This window comes from Argentina silus, assembly GCF_951799395.1.
Source record: "Argentina silus genome assembly, chromosome: 13".
Lineage (NCBI taxonomy): Eukaryota > Metazoa > Chordata > Actinopteri > Argentiniformes > Argentinidae > Argentina > Argentina silus.
In genome coordinates, this window is record NC_139667.1 from 7720466 (window position 1) to 7737007 (window position 16542).

The 16542-nt window shown below is 45.6% G+C and overlaps 1 protein-coding gene across 2 annotated transcripts in view; it reads right to left on the reverse strand.

The window, feature by feature from the left end:
• syne1b (spectrin repeat containing, nuclear envelope 1b) overlaps positions 1 to 16542 on the reverse strand; it is a gene marked incomplete at its 5' end in the record, with an annotated part of 74050 nt that overhangs the window by 45763 nt on the left and 11745 nt on the right. Inside the window, 43 exons of one of the 2 annotated variants that reach the window (XM_083683159.1) lie at positions 118 to 321; positions 493 to 594; positions 833 to 1015; positions 1184 to 1342; positions 1503 to 1653; positions 1764 to 1943; positions 2076 to 2701; positions 2836 to 2989; positions 3146 to 3312; positions 3483 to 3606; positions 3888 to 4075; positions 4394 to 4492; positions 4594 to 4821; positions 5132 to 5282; positions 5370 to 5530; positions 5716 to 5856; positions 6053 to 6229; positions 6482 to 6649; positions 7056 to 7220; positions 7377 to 7485; positions 7696 to 7904; positions 8130 to 8288; positions 8466 to 8600; positions 8717 to 8881; positions 9064 to 9222; positions 9458 to 9625; positions 9742 to 9885; positions 10081 to 10233; positions 10371 to 10535; positions 10656 to 10858; positions 11284 to 11304; positions 11424 to 11520; positions 11673 to 11841; positions 11975 to 12087; positions 12264 to 12428; positions 13011 to 13148; positions 13443 to 13550; positions 14036 to 14068; positions 14272 to 14322; positions 14600 to 14709; positions 15452 to 15648; positions 15949 to 16127; positions 16237 to 16329. In XM_083683159.1, the coding sequence (XP_083539285.1) occupies positions 118 to 321; positions 493 to 594; positions 833 to 1015; positions 1184 to 1342; positions 1503 to 1653; positions 1764 to 1943; positions 2076 to 2701; positions 2836 to 2989; positions 3146 to 3312; positions 3483 to 3606; positions 3888 to 4075; positions 4394 to 4492; positions 4594 to 4821; positions 5132 to 5282; positions 5370 to 5530; positions 5716 to 5856; positions 6053 to 6229; positions 6482 to 6649; positions 7056 to 7220; positions 7377 to 7485; positions 7696 to 7904; positions 8130 to 8288; positions 8466 to 8600; positions 8717 to 8881; positions 9064 to 9222; positions 9458 to 9625; positions 9742 to 9885; positions 10081 to 10233; positions 10371 to 10535; positions 10656 to 10858; positions 11284 to 11304; positions 11424 to 11520; positions 11673 to 11841; positions 11975 to 12087; positions 12264 to 12428; positions 13011 to 13148; positions 13443 to 13550; positions 14036 to 14068; positions 14272 to 14322; positions 14600 to 14709; positions 15452 to 15648; positions 15949 to 16127; positions 16237 to 16329 (6771 nt within the window). The remainder of the gene's footprint in view (positions 1 to 117; positions 322 to 492; positions 595 to 832; positions 1016 to 1183; positions 1343 to 1502; positions 1654 to 1763; positions 1944 to 2075; positions 2702 to 2835; positions 2990 to 3145; positions 3313 to 3482; positions 3607 to 3887; positions 4076 to 4393; positions 4493 to 4593; positions 4822 to 5131; positions 5283 to 5369; positions 5531 to 5715; positions 5857 to 6052; positions 6230 to 6481; positions 6650 to 7055; positions 7221 to 7376; positions 7486 to 7695; positions 7905 to 8129; positions 8289 to 8465; positions 8601 to 8716; positions 8882 to 9063; positions 9223 to 9457; positions 9626 to 9741; positions 9886 to 10080; positions 10234 to 10370; positions 10536 to 10655; positions 10859 to 11283; positions 11305 to 11423; positions 11521 to 11672; positions 11842 to 11974; positions 12088 to 12263; positions 12429 to 13010; positions 13149 to 13442; positions 13551 to 14035; positions 14069 to 14271; positions 14323 to 14599; positions 14710 to 15451; positions 15649 to 15948; positions 16128 to 16236; positions 16330 to 16542) is intronic. The other variant, XM_083683160.1, reaches the window with a different exon arrangement.

The window sequence follows — 16542 nt, forward strand, 5'->3', positions numbered from 1 at the left end:
CATTAACACATACAGTGATAACAGCTCTAAGATAAAACATTCAATTCATTATATAACACATTTCAATGTAATGCTTTTTGACTATCTAAGGACTTTATGTCTTTATGTCTAGTCTACCTTCACTCTGCAGATGTCCTCTGGGTCAGATCCACTCGGTGAGGCCACCAGGGATTCTTCCATGCTCTTCAGCCAGGCAGACATCTGGGAAATGAAGTCTTCTAGCTGCTTCCTCTGGGAGCTGAAGTCCCTGAGGTTGCCCCTGGCCTGCTCACACAACTTCTGTACATTGTTGATCTTCTTTCTCAGGTCAGCCTCCAGGACCTGAAATAAACAGGCAAAAGTTTTACGATAAGGTTCTCCAGTATGCTCTGTTTACAAACAAAACAACTGAATTGACTGGTTTAAAAGCTGTCTTCAAGTGAAATAGCTTATTCCAAAACAATAAATGCATCATTGTGAAGTCTGTGCATTGACTAGTTTGCTGTAGCCTACCTGTAGTTTGGCAGGGGTCTCCTGACTACGACTGAGCTGCTTAAGTTCTGACACTTTTCCTTGCAGGGTCTCAAGTTTCTGCTCTTTCTCTCCCATTTCCGCCTTTGCAGAGAGAAAGAGAGAGAGAGAGAGAGGGATAGAAAACAAAAAGAAAAGGACAGAGGGAAAGAACATTTAATTTAATGTAGATATTTGAGCACTTGAGAGTTGGGTTGTGCTGAGACTCTAAACATTGATCAAATCATATAACAGACCGCAATTTACCATCATCACACCTCTGTTTCTCATAAACAACAGTAAGGCTCATCTCACCTGACAGGTGTGACTGCTTGCATCTTACCTGTAATGCAGATAGTCTGGCTCCCATCCTCTGGCTGTCATTGAGGTTGTTCAGGCTCTCACCCAGTTCCATCACAGAGCTGTTTGTCCAGCCCTCGATCTCCTCACTGATGTTGCGTACCTCATCCCACAATGCCAAACTCTGGCTCAGACACTCAATGTTTTCGTCAATCCTCTCTGACACCTGTAAGTAATGATGATTAAACAGATAAGGTATCTTTATCTTATATCTCTCTCTTCCTCTCTTTCTCACACGCATACACTCAATACGTTCTCTCTCAATCTCTCTTTCTAACAACTTCTGTATTCAAACACAACATCACACATTTCTCTATTGGCTAATCACACTCACGTCCAGCCACTGGTCAACAAGGGTCTCCATTTCCTTCTTCATTAGGTGGACCTCACAGTCTGGGATCTTCTTCAGCTCGCTAAGCAGCTGTTTCCCTTTGCTAGAGAACTGGTCCAGGTCATCTTGTCTGCATGACATCTCTGCCTTAGCTGCTTCATGCTTCACACACAGAGACGGTACAATAGTGAGAAAGGAAAAACAACAAAAAGGCTACCTCCCATTCCATGTACAATGACAGTAAATAGTTGACATAGTACATTAGAAAGGTTCATACGACTGACAGGATATTGAGATCAGATATTAAGGTCATTGTTCTAACCTTGGATAGTGATCTCTTGGTTTCCTCGTGGTCCTTCAGGGCAGAGCCGATCTCAGCCACAGCCTCAGCGCTCTCAATTATGGTGTTTATGGAGGTCTTCATGCTTTGGTACTCCCGCATCAGCTCCACCAGAACGCTGCACTGCTCCTGCCTGCCAAACATGTGATGAGTTTAGAAGTGAATCCATCTATTTTGATTGATTGAGGGCTCATGGGAAAAGTGTTAGGACTGTGTTATAGTGTGAGGTTGACAGAGACCAACCGGTCAGTGATGAGTCTCTTGGTGTCCTCCCAGGTGGTCTCCAGGAGGCTGATCTCTCGGAGCACATCCCCGGCCAGCTCTGCGTCTCTCTGGGCTAACTGCTGGCCCTTATCCCTGAGCCACTGCTCCTCATGCTGGTGGGACTGTAGCTCGTCCTCCAGCTGGTTAAAGAACCGCAGCCTGACCGCCAGAGGATAGGAGGGACTGTGTTAAAAGTTATCTATTCACAATGCATTCGATTACACAGAGAATCAACAAGTAGTTGAGAATACCCAGCAGACCATGTTACCCTAGTCTTTAGGTATACAGTACCTCTGCTGCAGGGTGAGTGGGCTGGGTTCTCTGAGGCTCTGGTGGTCAGCCTTCTCCTCGATGTCCTCCACAGTCTTGAGCAGCTGCTCCTTGCGCTGTCTGAATGAGCTCCACAGAGCTCCCAGGGCCTCTGCCTCACTCTGCTTGGTGCCCAGGAGGTTCCTCACTGCATCCAGCTCAGTGCTGAGAGAGTCAGCCAGGACACGGCATGATGTACGAGACCCCTCCCCGCTGCTTACGTGAAGGTGGCTTTTGCAGAGGCTGCTGTCCAGGCTGACAGCAAGAGTCTCCAGTCGGCTGATATCGGGGACGATAGTCCCCAGCTCGCGCTGCAGCTCCTCCACACGGCCCCGGTCCCAGCTCCCAGCACTCTCCATCGTCTGCCTCAGACCCCGCAGTACCCCTGCAGCCACAGCATGGGTCTGCAGGAAGACCTCCAGCTTCTCCAGGCTCTCCAGACGGAGCTCAGCCAGCTGCCGGGCTTCGACAAAGGGCTGGAGGCAGCTCTCCAGTCGGCCCTGGAGGAGCTGGGCATCCCCTGGCTCACAAGAGCTACACAGCCCCTCCATCTGCTGTTCAAGGCTCCCTCTCACACTGGCCTGCTTCTGTAGCGCTGCCAGCGTCTCCTACCACATAAATCATAAGGTATTATTAGTAATACAGTTAGTAATTATCATTACCTGTAATTTCAGTATTATCACAGCCGTATTACAGTACTGTACATGGTCATAGAAAAGATGTGATTGGCCACGGTCTGTACCTTGACTTGGGATGCAGCAGGCTGCAGGTCAGTGATGTTAACCTGAGAGGCTGAGTGCAGAGTAGAGAGGAGGGTCTCACTCCAGTGAGAGAACTTCTGCAGGGCCTGATCTAACTGCTCCACCTGGGAGAGGTGGCGCTGAAGCTCTTGGGTTCTGGGAGCAAAGAAATGAAACAGGAAAATCAAAACATTGGTAGTTATAGTAAGCTTGAAAAAATGTACAGAGTCCATCAGCCAACAATGAGTAAGCCAAACTGTTATGCTGTTGAAGCTACAGGCAGGACAGGCTCGGGTCATTTAGTCATCGGACCTGTAGGGGATGACGTCATTCTGAGAGCGCCATCTCCTCTGCAATTGCTCCTGGTCCTGTTTGAGCTGTTTCACCCGCTCCTCTGATGCAGTAGAGTACAGGGAAGTCCCTAGAGACACCAGCCCTGCATGAAGTGGCTCAAGGGACAGCACCTCAGACTGCAAGCCCTACATAAAAAAAGCTATTGTTAGGTATCTCCCCCAAAACTCTATGCAAATGTTGTGTTTGTTTTGCAAATAGTTTTCAGCATTGCTCATGGACTTATATCAAAATGCAATATAGTATACATTAGGCTTATATAGTACAACAACAACTCAGTATTTCTTTATTACAGTACCTGCAAGTCCTGCAGCTCACTCTGTAGCTTGGTTTTATCTGCAGGTAGGCAGTGGGTCTCAGGTTTGGATGCAGACTCACATCTCTCCAAGCAGGACAGATAGCTAGAGCGATCCTTCTCATACCTGAAATATTTACATTTTAGTCAGCTGTTTGACAGCAAGCTTTGAATACTAAGCATCCTGCCCAGTGGTGAGAACATGTTGTTTGAAATACAGTAGACCAACATACAGCACTATAGCAGGTATCTAAGGTGAAGTTATCGGTGGTGGTGGTCATTTTGAATTTCCTGTCTTTTGCGGCTTTTGACAAGCCATAACTTCTCACTTATGTAGTTTTTGGTCATTAATTATCTAATAGATAACATTCAGTTATTGTTGACACACAAACAAACACAGATTCATACTTTTGCCAAAGAGACAGCAGGTTCTCCAGTATGCTCTGTTTGTCCTTTGCCTGCTGTAGGCTCTGGTCATAGCTGGTCTGTAGAGATGCCACTGCCTTCTCTGCCTGCTCCCTGTCACTGAGTCTGCGTGCCCCAGCAGACAGGGACAGCACAGCTGCCTTCAGTCTCTCCAGACTCTGAGACAGATCCTGAGACACAGAAAAATAACACTGCCAGTCAAATAGCATTATCTGTGGAGTGGAAGAGTGCCTTAGTAGAGTGAAGGAATTTTATTGTGATAAAATGTGCCTTTGCCAACATGCCAGAATAACAACACAATAGTGAAATAAATGTAAAAAAAAAAACACACAGAATTTGCAGAGGTTCAGGCTGGCGGGTGAAACATAAAAGATTGAAAGAGAGAGGCACACTCTTGCTCTGATGCTAATTATTTTTTTAACCTACGTTAAATAATCAGAGCAAGAATGTGCGGCTCTTTCTCTCTCTCTCAATATTGAAAGAAATACCATATGGTTTTGAAGAGCTTTGTAGGTTTCTGAAGAGGAGGTACAGGAGTTGACTGGATGGTCCACCTTTTCATGTAGATCACCAAGTGTTGTCTGTGCCTTTAAAACAATTCAGACAAGAACAGATTACTTTTTCTGACACTCATCATCTGCTCTGAAATGAACAACTTTGACCTCTCCTTCAAACCTATTAGTAGTACCTCTTCTAGGCTGGTGTTGAACCTCTGCTGGTGGGAGGAGCTCTCCTGTAGCTGTCCATCCAGCTGCTCCACGCTCTCCCTGAGCTCCTCCCAGTATCGGCCAATCTGGGTCAAGCGGGCCTTGATGCGTGCCGCCTCCCCAGAGGACACAAACTGGGCCAGCACCTGGGAGTCTGTCTCCAACTGGGACAACACTTCCACCCTGTCGCCAAGCTCTGCACCCACAGCCTGGGAGGAATGAGTAAGATAGAAGTGATCTACTTACTATCAATGTTAATGACATTTATTGTGAGGTAATTCAACAAACATGTTAGTGTTGGAATAATTAATACCAAGGACTGATTTGTTCTGTGGGTATAAACTGCCATTGATATGGACACAGATAGGAAATCCTAAATACAATACATTTTGCATGCAAGAAAAAATGTGCCAGAGAATACAATGCAGAGGGTATTTAACTAAAGCATGGGTTATCATTGCATGAACATGGATTATCATTGGATGATGAGAAAGGCAGAGGTCACAAACAGTACAGTACCTTCACTGTGTTGATCTGCTGTTCAAGTGGAGCGGTAGAACTTTTCAGGAGATCCAGCTCTTTCTCCTTCTCTGATATCCATGAGGAGAAAGACTCAAACTCAGTCCCGAACCGGTCCCACTGAGTTTTCATCTTGTCAAGAGCCTTGACACTAGACAATAGCAGGATTCAGTTAGATTTCACTAAACAATACAGAGAATAGAATAGATCAAAATGTAGAAAGGGAGGTGTTGTTTACTCTTTCTTGAGGCCAGTCTCCACCCTGTCCACCTGCTCACTGAGGGAGCGGGCTAGCTCCTGGAGCAGGGTCTTATTCTTAGGCCCAAGCTGGATCTCTGCTGCTCTCCTCAACAGGGTGTTCACATGGGAGGCCTCTGCTTCACTTTGCTTCAGCAGGACCTGGTTTGACAACAGTGTTTGGTGTGAGTCACACCGATAATTTGTGTTGTAGGCTTCTCCATTGAAAAAAGTGAATCAAACATGCTTATTGGAGCCCCAACAGCTCACCATGAGATGTCAGCTGTCATACAATCATCTTTCTGAAGATGTGTTATTAAACAACCAAGCAAACTTATTCTACTCACCTTTGCCTGGTCCAGTTCAGCTGTAAGGCTGTCTGGGCTGCTGAAGTTTAGGTCTCTCTCCATAGCAGAGCGAGCCCTGTTGACAAACTCTTGCACTGCCCCCTTTTGGCTGTCAAACTCCTGCCAGGCAGCCAGTGTGACCTTGGAGACAAACAGGAGTGGTCAGTACACAGATGAACACCCTGACATGGGCTGCATGTACATGGTTTCTGCTGACAAAGCCAGATTTGTAATATCCCCCAAAATGGCACAGTGAGAGAGCACCTTGAGAGCTCCTATGAAGAGCTCATTATCATTTTGTATGCTGTGACTACAATGGGAGGATGAGAAAGCTCACCTCTAGGCTTTGCTCTTGTGAGTCCATGGTCTGATCCATCTTGCTGATTGTGTTCTCCAGGCTCTGCAGGTCCTGCTGGAGAGTTTCACCCAAGCCCTCCTCAGCCTGGAGCTGCTTGCCTCTGGTGATCTGCTGCTGCACGTCCTTCCTCTTCATCCTCAGACGCTTCAGCTGTTGCTGAAGACAGGATACATTCACAATGTTAGTCTTGGGATCACGTAGCTGGTCGTGTGTCTATGTAGCTGTAGTAATGCATCAAAAGTGTAACGAAATATGGAAAAATACATTTCAATAACTTTTACAAAATATGTAATAGGCACATTAGCCTAATTTCTCTTAATAAAGCTTTTTTTTGTTGGAACCATTGCTAATAGTTCTGTGAGAAGCATTTTGAATGATCAGATCTGACTTCTGCTGTGATGCTCCCACCTGGTGACTGAGGAGCAGTTGCTGGGCCTCTCTCACAGTCTCACAGTCCAGTATCCTGGAGACCTCCATCTGTGCCTCCTGTTGTCCCTGCACCAGCTCCTCCAGGGTACCACGCACCTCCTCCCTGAACTGCACACAGTCCCCCACCGCCAGCACCACCTTCTCAGACTGGGAGACGGCACATGGGAAAACAATGCGGCCTCACTCAGTGATAAACAATACTTGCCAACCCAAACAATCGATACTATATCACTTTGAGGAAACGTAGGGAATTGAAGATGAAACCACAAAGTGTGGGATCCAGGTGTAGTCTTGTGGTGTAGTTCTCACTGGGGAGCATGTGAGATTTATATTACCGTGCAAGTGCAACCACTACCTGTTTTGAACCATTAGATGCATTAGCTTTATCCTATTGATTTACATTAGGCTGTTCTTCAATAAGACAAATGTTCATTGGAACAATACAGTAAATCTCCTGGGTTGATGCAGGCAACAGCTACAGCTACAGTAGGTCCGGTGTTAAGAACCACTAATAACTGTTCATCCAAGCTTCACTTTACTTCACTGTACTTACCTCTGTGAGGGAGAGGAGGAGGCCTTTAAAGTCAGTGGAGAGTTTACTGATCGCCCCTCCGTGTCTCTGAGCATCACTGTCAGTGCAGATCTCGATCAGTACAGCCAGGCGGGACTTGAGCCAGCCGAGGTTCCCCTCCTGTAGCTCTGCATCATTCCTCAGCTCCTGAACAGACCAACGGAAAGTGACATATTCCATGTGGTTATACAGCTACTGCAGTCTGTGAAACCGAGTCATGTCCCACACTACCCGGAGGACGCCTGGAGGAGGTATCCATACACCAAGCTCCGGCTAGTCTTACACTCGGGGAGGCCGACTTACCGTGATGGTGGACTTCACCTGCCCGTACTTGCTGGGGTCATTGGCTCGATTCCTCAGCATTCGGAGCTGGCTCTCTTTAGATGTGAGCCAGGATGAGAGGTCAGAGAACCTGTAATAAGATGGGTAGATTTCAAATCCTATTAGATTTCGCTTCTCCTTAGAGAAAGATTAGATTCTCATTAGATTCTAATATAAGTATAGAGTATAGAGAGTGAGTGAGAAAAAAAAGGAAAGGCTCTCGGACTTGGACATGATCTCTGTTAACAATTATATAAATACTGATTTGAGAGGCATGGACTGGTATCGATTGAGTTCTTACCTGGAGTTGAACTCCTTCCACTTGTCTGGATGCTGCATCAGTTTCTGATGGGTGCTGTCAATTTCCTCTTTGACCTCAGAGTAGGCCCTCTTAGCTGTGTCAAAGGTTTGATGGGCAGGGTCGCTATCCGGAAGCTTCTGACAGAGTTCCTCCATGAGCTGCAGTCTCTTCTCACAGATGGACTGTGGGCCCTTTTCCCTGAAGAAGCCCTGCACAAAGAGACAATACAGTACATTAAGGTACAAATCACTGCTATTAGATGAGGATACAGACCACCGGCTATAGCTTCCATTGAAAAGGGAATAATATTGGTTCATAACGTAAATGTATTTCTCTAGCATCACATCTTAGCCATGTTCACACACATTTTCATACAATTACCCACATCTACAGTACTCAAATAAATATATCATTTTCAACACAGCCAATCTCACCCTGTGCTCCTTGACAAGCCTCTCACTCCCCATGCCAGGCAGGTGGCGGTTCTCCCGGGTCAGCTCTGTCTGACACTCTTGCAGGGACACCATCAGCTTGCTCCTCTCCACCTCCACCTTCAGGTGCAGCAGGTGAAAGGGGGCCTCTGTCTGGACATCCTGGGTGGAGGGGAGGGGATAAAGACACTGTGTGTCTCAGGGGCCACTTTCAACATATTGACAATGGATCTTTCACTCAATACCACTGGGAATGTACTGTATGAGTCTCACCAACACACAACATATAGCAAAACACTGTGAAATTAAGTTTAAAGACTGTATTATTATGGAACCAACCTTCCAGTGTTTGTGCAGCTTCCTGACTGTTTCCTGCAGACTCTGCTGTTCCTGCTCGGGCAAAATATCCGTCAGCTCATCACAGGCCTTGAGGAAGGTGTTGAGGACCCGCTGGTCCAGCTGCCCGAAGAACTCCTGCAAAAATCAACAACGTCTCACTACTTTGCCCATGTCACAGCCCACCCCTTGTTTTACTCATTCTTTTGTCTAGATCAAATCAGATCTACTGTAAAACCATGGTCTTTTCTTACTGTGTGTTTCTTGAGTAGATCCTCCGGGTTCCCTCTCTCATTCAGACAGCTCTGGGCACTCTTGAGCACCTTCTCTAGCTCGACGCGGGACTCCTCAAACCTCTTCATCAGGCTACTGTTGGCCTCCACATGCTTTCTCCACTCGGTCGATTCCCTGATCATAGCCTTGGACACACAAACACCCACAAACTCACACCAGTCTTGATGATCATGTCCCATAATCATCATACATCAGAAAGATCCTCTCTCCCTCACATTGAGTTACATACAGTAGGATTCCTCTGTAAAAGCCCAAAAGTATACGCAACCCTAGGAAATAATGTAAGGAATGCATTAGGAATTCATACCTGTGAAGAGGCCTGCAGGTCTGCTACTCGTTTCTGAAGGAGGCCCATGTCCAGGCGTTGCAGGGTCTTGCTGCTGTCCAAGGTTCTCTGGATGGTCTGGTGTTTATTCTCTATCACTGTTAAACACTTCTTACAGCTGTGAGTGAAGGTCACCAGCTCCTGGAGCCAGAGTAGGGTGGGGGAGGGAAGTAAGAGACAGTGAGTTAGGAATAATATAATGACGAACGACGGTGTTCAATTAATATAAAAACATACCACCACAGTATCTTGAGTGCTACAGTGCTGCATACAAAAAAGTGCTAATTTAATGAAGCCTGTCAAGATCTCTTACTCAGCACAACAACCCCACAAGCAGTTTACTCTGTCATTGTATTTAAACCCAGATCAAAGTCACCTGGCACTTCTGCTTGAAATCCCCTGGTGTGTCGGAGTCTCTGGTACTGGTGATGCGGCTGGCCTTCTCCAGAGCCTGGTAGAACCCTGTGATGTTCTTCTCCATCTCCTCCAGAGGAGGCAGTAGGGACTGGGCCTCCCTCAGCAGAGGCAGACTTCTCTCCCTTATCTGAGGAGAGGGTGAGGAAATATGATGTAATACTTTCCAGAGTTAGAGCTTATGGTCAGACATACTACTGATTGGAAAACTGAGACATTGGGTAAGAGATAGGGTGAGATGGACACCTTGCTTAATTGCTCTTTGATAGAGGCCATCACAGCCAGCATCTGTGAGACCTCCTCCTGTGGGGTATCTTTGGTCAGTAGCTGGGCAGTGCGGTTGGCTGTCTTGCATGCTGCCTCCATGGCTGGCACTTTGTGCTTGATGTCCTGTAAGGAGTATATAGAGATGATAAATGTTGTACAGTGATTAATACTGATTGTTGTAAACCAACTATGTGTGTGTGTGTGTGTGTGTGTGTGTCTGTGTGTGTGTGTGTGTGTGTGTGTGTGTGTGTGTGTGTGTGTGTGTGTGTGTGTGTGTGTGTGTGTGTGTGTGTGTGTGTGTGTGTGTGAAATGGTTACCTCAACATCTTGAACAAATGTCCTGACATTCAGGAATGACACTTGGACAGGAGCATTCAGCTTCTCATTGGTTGCATCCATGAATATTTTCAAGGTAGCGATACCTTCCTGATAGTCTTGCCTCAACTTATCCACCTCATCCGCCCTTGCATACTGCCATGGAAACAGGGGAGCAGGGAATTAAATTACTTTACAGTACATCCATATTTTTTCCATCTTAACTTCCAATGTTCAAGTTCATAAATTATATGTGATGGTATGCTTCTTAATAATAATCACTTATAATTTACATGTTTGACTTTAACAAACAGCTCCCTCCATCTCCCATTGAGAAGGAGCAGCTGCTGCTTCAGATCTCTGGAGACTGTTTCGTCACAGGTCTCAATGAGGAAGTTCCCAGCATCGTTCATGTCCATGTGCTGCTGAATCCAGTGTGGAAGGTTCCGGAAGAAGTCCTAGTGGGAGAGAAAGACAGAAACTCACAGGGACGGAGGTTGAATTTACAAGTTTTGAAGACACCGTTTGTCGTCAAGTTAACTCCACCCCATCCATTATCCCACTACCCAAGTGCTCACCCGTTTGGCACTCTCAGACTGGTTCAGCATCTGCTCAGCGTCCTCCAGCCAGGCCTGCAGACCAGCCACCGTGCTGCTGTACTTCTCCCAGTTAGAGATGACCTCCTCCAGCATGCTGCGGACACTCCGTACCTCCACTGACAAGTTCTTCCACTGAGCCGTCGCATCACTCAGGAACTTACTCACCCCCTCCCCTTCTTCAACTGAAACAGAACATGAAACCTCTTTTCATTCTCTCTCCATGACTTTCCTCATTTTTGTGAGGTTAAATATATTGAATTCCCACCATTGACACCAGCTAGTGAAGACACATTTGAAATAGCCCAATAATACAAATGTGTTTTGTATAATAATACAAAATGTCTATGTCATAAATTACCAACTACTGTGATTAGTGTCATTGTATCATGCAAATATTAATTATGTTATTTCAGTGCAGGCTTATAAAGTAGTTAGTAGAGACAGGCACAGTGAGATGGTTTATTTGATTAATTGGTGAACCACTAGTACACAGCCAATCAAAGGCTACAGCCCACACCATCAGTTCATAAATCCATATCTGGATTAATAATTCAGTGTCCATACGGTATATGTTAATATTTCAGTAGTTAAGTACCTGTAGACTTACCTTTCCTACAGATCTTAGTTCCTAAAACATGAAATCAACAGTTAGCCTGTCTCCTATTCTGTGTTACCTAATGTGAGACAACACATCCACTCAAAGCACAACAGAGCTAAAGCTCAGAGAAGAGCTCTGTCAAATCCTACCTGCACCATCAGACTTAACGTAGACCTCTGCAGCTTGTTTAAGTGTCTTGAATGTCATCTCATACTGCTCAAAGAACTTGTGGCCCTCGATGAATATCTGTTGAAAATGGTGAGATTATCATAAAATTATCATTTAAACAACATCAATCTAAGTTATTACAGTATCCACAGTCTGTCAAATCTGTCTCCTGATCCACATACTAGGTTTTTGGCCTTGTGGCGTAACAGGGTAGAGAAAGGCAGACTCACTATGTAGCTCTGCAGCAGTAGTTCCACAGAGTCCCGTCGGCCATATTTAATGATCCAGGACTTGAGCTTGGACTCAGCCAGGATAAGAAATGCCATCAGACGGTATTTCATCTCCCAAAATTCCAGCTTGATCAGGTGTGCATGTGATGATGTGGACACAAAGTTGAATCTGTTGAAAAAGTAGAGGATCAATAATCACCTACTCCTAAGATATATTTTTACTTCAGCGAGCTTACAGTACACTGTCTGGAGACATCTTTAGATGTTTTGAACATTCAAGCAGAGTTGACTAAAGGACTGACCGTTCGGCCATATCCTGGAGCTGCTCTGGAGGGACAGGCACGCCGTTCACAGATCTGTCCCTGTGGATCTGCTGGAATGTCTGCTTGTGTGAATCCAAGTTTTTCAATACCTCCTGCAACACAAACACACACTTGTTGCAATTGTTTACAAGTTAAGGGTATGCATTGAATTGTTTAGACAAAAGTTCAACATCAGAAACACCATTATGAGTCTCTAATAATTTTTCAGTGGCCAGCTAAATCCCATCGAAGTAGTAATTTGTATCCTTATGTATGATTTGTATCGTACCTTATGCTGCTCCAGCTTTCTATGGATAATATTGGCTGTCTCTTCATGTGCCTGTTGGATGGGAATTTCCTCTCTCAGAGCAATCTCAGCCCGGTGCAGCCAAGCTCCAATCACTCCCAGGGGACCTGGTAGAGACTTGTCCAGATGGATGTGCCAGTCCAGGAGCTGCAATAACCATCCATTATATAACAAGCACAAGGCAAGATCCCACCCTTGAGAAGTATATGGCTGTCTAAAAGGTTCCACATGTTCTCTGCACAAAACAGTCCTGGGCTATTTGCAAAGACGGGATACTCAGCTGGGCAGTGTGACCAGTGAACAAAACACTCTCTGTTCCCCTCTCTCCTCCACTCTCCTCCACTCTCCTCCCCTCTTAATGAACTCTGATTCAAAGGCTTGCGCTCCGCTGAACACTTCATTACAGCCAATGACAAGAGGAGCCCTGCATGGCGCTGCTCTCATTATGAGAATTACTGTACAGCTTTGGGGGAAGACTTTGCTTTGCTAAGTATTCTGCCAACCAATATTAATTAATTTATTTGTCTTTCTTCAACTTATACTCCATCTTTGGTTTGGAGGTACTGTAATTACATTTGTGAAAAGGAAAAGACAACAATTTCTTATTGATGAAGGGTATAGTGTTTATAGAGGTCTCTTTGAGTCTGCCCCTCATACTGTATGTCATGTGGGTGGCAGTGCATAGCCTGTTTGGGTAGATTGTGTAAGGCTCCACAGTAGCATACCCACCCTAATAGACACGCGCTCCCACGCCTGCTTGACCAGAGCCTGATCCACTGACAGCTTCCCGTCCCTCTGCATCGGCTGCAGCAGTGGCTCTGTCTGTTTCTTCTTCATCTCGTACTGCACACGGAAGCTCTTGAATGCCTGGAGCATTAAAAAGCAAATACACAGTAAATATAAGTATCTCGAAACAATTGACATATAATACATAATACACACTATTAGCATTTTATAACAGGTAGGGCTCTAATTGGATATGGTGTTCTCGAGCTCTGTCTCTTGTCAACTCTGCCCAGGGACTACGGGTGCAAATTAGCTTTGTAGCTAACCCTAACGTTGTTGTGTAAACTGAAATGCTTATTAATGTATACTGCACTCTCCCCTTTCAACTAAATGGCTAAATAAATGAATAATAATAATAAATAAACTCCAGGTCACCTGGTATTTGTCCGTCAGGTTGCCCTCTGCTCCCTGGGCCCGCAGCACATCTCTCTCCAGCTGATCCAGCCACACCTTCACTTCCCGCAGCACCTTGCGCTCTTCCCTCTGTCAGCGGGGAGTCAGGGAATACACAGATTAACTCCGCCACTCTCACCCACAGAGATCTCTACAACAACGTTCCTGTGAAACTACACTCCACTCCAACAAAACAGAAGCATATAAGTGGCACTCCAGTCCCACAGCAAGGAAGTACAATTGAAAGAAAAAGACATAAGAGTCTTTAAGGTTACAGTGGGAAAGAGGGAATACAGGCTAATACCATATAATAGCCATGGTATCTAAATTCAATACAAAACAATGTTGTACATGTTGGAACATGTTGAGAGTAATAGAAGCAGTATGGCCGGGTGACTACATCTGGTTTAATTCGAATATATCGATAATTTTTTTCCACAAACATATACAGATATTGAGCATGAAACCAGCTTCCACAACACTTATCTGGAGTTATTTTTTGTGGGGTAAACATTAACTGTAAAATATCTTCATAGAGTCTAAGGTTACGATGTACAGTATTCAGTGACACATACCTCGAGCATTTGCTCTATATCTTGAGGACCATACTATCCAGGAAAGCAAGGCGCACGAAGAGATGCAAACACAGCAAAACAAGGGGTTAGAGGTGCGAGTGAAACAGAGCAAAAGGATGAGAAAGAGAAGGCAGACGTGACGCACTACAGGCAGACACTACACACTACACACTACACACTACACACTACACAGCACTAACACAGCACTAACACAGCACCATGGCATGAGCTCTTACCTGCAGGACTGTCATAGAGAGAGCAAAAGTTGGAATGGAACGAAGAAGCAGCTTCAAACGCACAAGGAGGATAGCATAGATGGAGAGATGGAATGAGTGCATGACGTACAGTACAGCACATCGGGGGATGACTAAGATGACTCATGAGTTCATGCAAAGGTACTGTACTTGGTGCAGTTAACAACCAGCACAAGCATACAGAAAGTGAGTACGATACGAGAAATACAACACAATAGCAGATTGACATAAAGCAGTCGAACACTGAGGTGCGTTGATTAATTTGAGGAAGTGAAAACGTGGTGCAGGACCCGGTTGAATGTTTGGGTACCTCGTCTGGCTGTCCATCTGTCTCAGCGTGCTGGGGGTTGGGGTAGTGCTTGAGGAACTGGGCAATGTATGTCATGATGGACTTCTCGTCTGGTTTATCGACATCCACATCTGCAGAGGAACAGAGGGAGAAAGAGAGAGTTTACTCTCATGTGCAGGTGGCAATAGTAAACATTGACATCAGTGATATCAATCAAGCAAACTGTACTGTATGACTGACCTACAATGTCTAACATTTTACTCATGTACTGTACATTATGCTTATCCAGAACAGCATGTCATTGTCAGCTGTTGTAATCTCAAAATGATGTATGAGTAAAATACGGACATGACAGGACAGGGCCATCACTCATGACATATATAACAACTATGACAGTAAAAACACTTGTGCCCTGAAGGAGGATAAATTTAGTATATCCTCTGGCACACAGACAACTAATTATGTATGCCTGCTCTGCTCTAATCTCCATCCTTGACCTGATCTCTAAAAAATGAGGGTCATGTTCAAAGCAGACAAGTTCATTACGTGTGCTGCTCTCGTAATGAAGCCTGGCTAGTCTGATCTTTCAGGATGTGACTGTCACTAAACAATATACAATCCTCTACATTCCAGTGGAGGCTGGTGGAGGTAGAAGTCGGAGGACGGGCTCACTGTAATGCATGGAAGGGAATAAGGACTGGAATCAAATCTACCTCCACCAGCCTCCACTGCTACAGTACATTCCTATACAATCCTCTACTATCCATGAAGACATGAAACATTATCTCATTTGGTTACTGCATTCCCTTTCTTGAATCATTGACAGAGCCATCGTGTTTGTTTCATCATAAATAGTAGGGACAGAAGAGGAACCTTCTGGGTCCAGCAGGCGTGGGATGCCCAGCTCGTTCTCTGCCAGGGAGAAGGCCTCCTCTAGGTTCTCCCTGTTACTCCTCCTCCTCACCACCTCCATGTCAACCAGGTCCGGCCGGATGGCGTGGACCACGCAGTGGAATGCCACACCACTGCGCCAACTGGCACCAAAGTCCTTCACCTCAATACCCTGGCGCCTTAGGAGCACATAAACACAGTCATCATTTAATTACACCATTATAACAGACACTCTCTGCAAAGTCATTCAAATACACAGACAGATAGCCTGCCTTAGGCCTACACCACACAATTATAAGAACACATTTGTATTATGATCTCTGTGGCATACACATACCTACGGGCTCCCATACTCTCCCATAACACAAGATACTACATCCGCATTGTCTTAGAATAGCCATCCCCTCAAGGAGGACACACACAAAAGCTGAAAGTTGCATCATTGCATCGCCCTCCATATAGAGTGGAGAGTGGCTTACTTGGCTGCTGTGGACTGCACCCATCTGAGCAAAGCCCTCTTGGCGTTGCCCTGGAACTTGGGGACCACCTTCCTCTTCATGGGCGGGCTGCCAGTTTCCGAGCTGGCCATGCTGTCTACAGAGGAGGTGCTGCTGGACAGAGCCGCGAGGGCCGGGAGGTTACTGGTCAACTCCTCGATCTGCAAACAGGGTCAGGAAGTAAGCAGACACGCTGTGATCATAACGTACAGTACATAAGGATTCTATGTACTGTAGGATGAGAAGAATTGACCAGATACAGGACATTACCTGGAAGTAGAGGATAACGGTCCACATCAACCCAAGGACTATGGATGGTCTCCCGTCAGCGATGTCAGTGGCATGTATGTTGACTAGCTTGATCTGTTACAAAAGGCAACCCGTTTGAAATGCAACTCAGCAGTCCTTCTTACAACTGCACATATCCATAGGCACATTTGAATGAATGATCATACATGTACAGTGTACAAAAGCCTCCTTCAGTTGGGCACTGCCATAATGAATATTTGATGTTTTTCTTTCACAGCCATCAAAATCAGCTCTGGGATGCAACACAGTAGAATGATATTGGGCAGT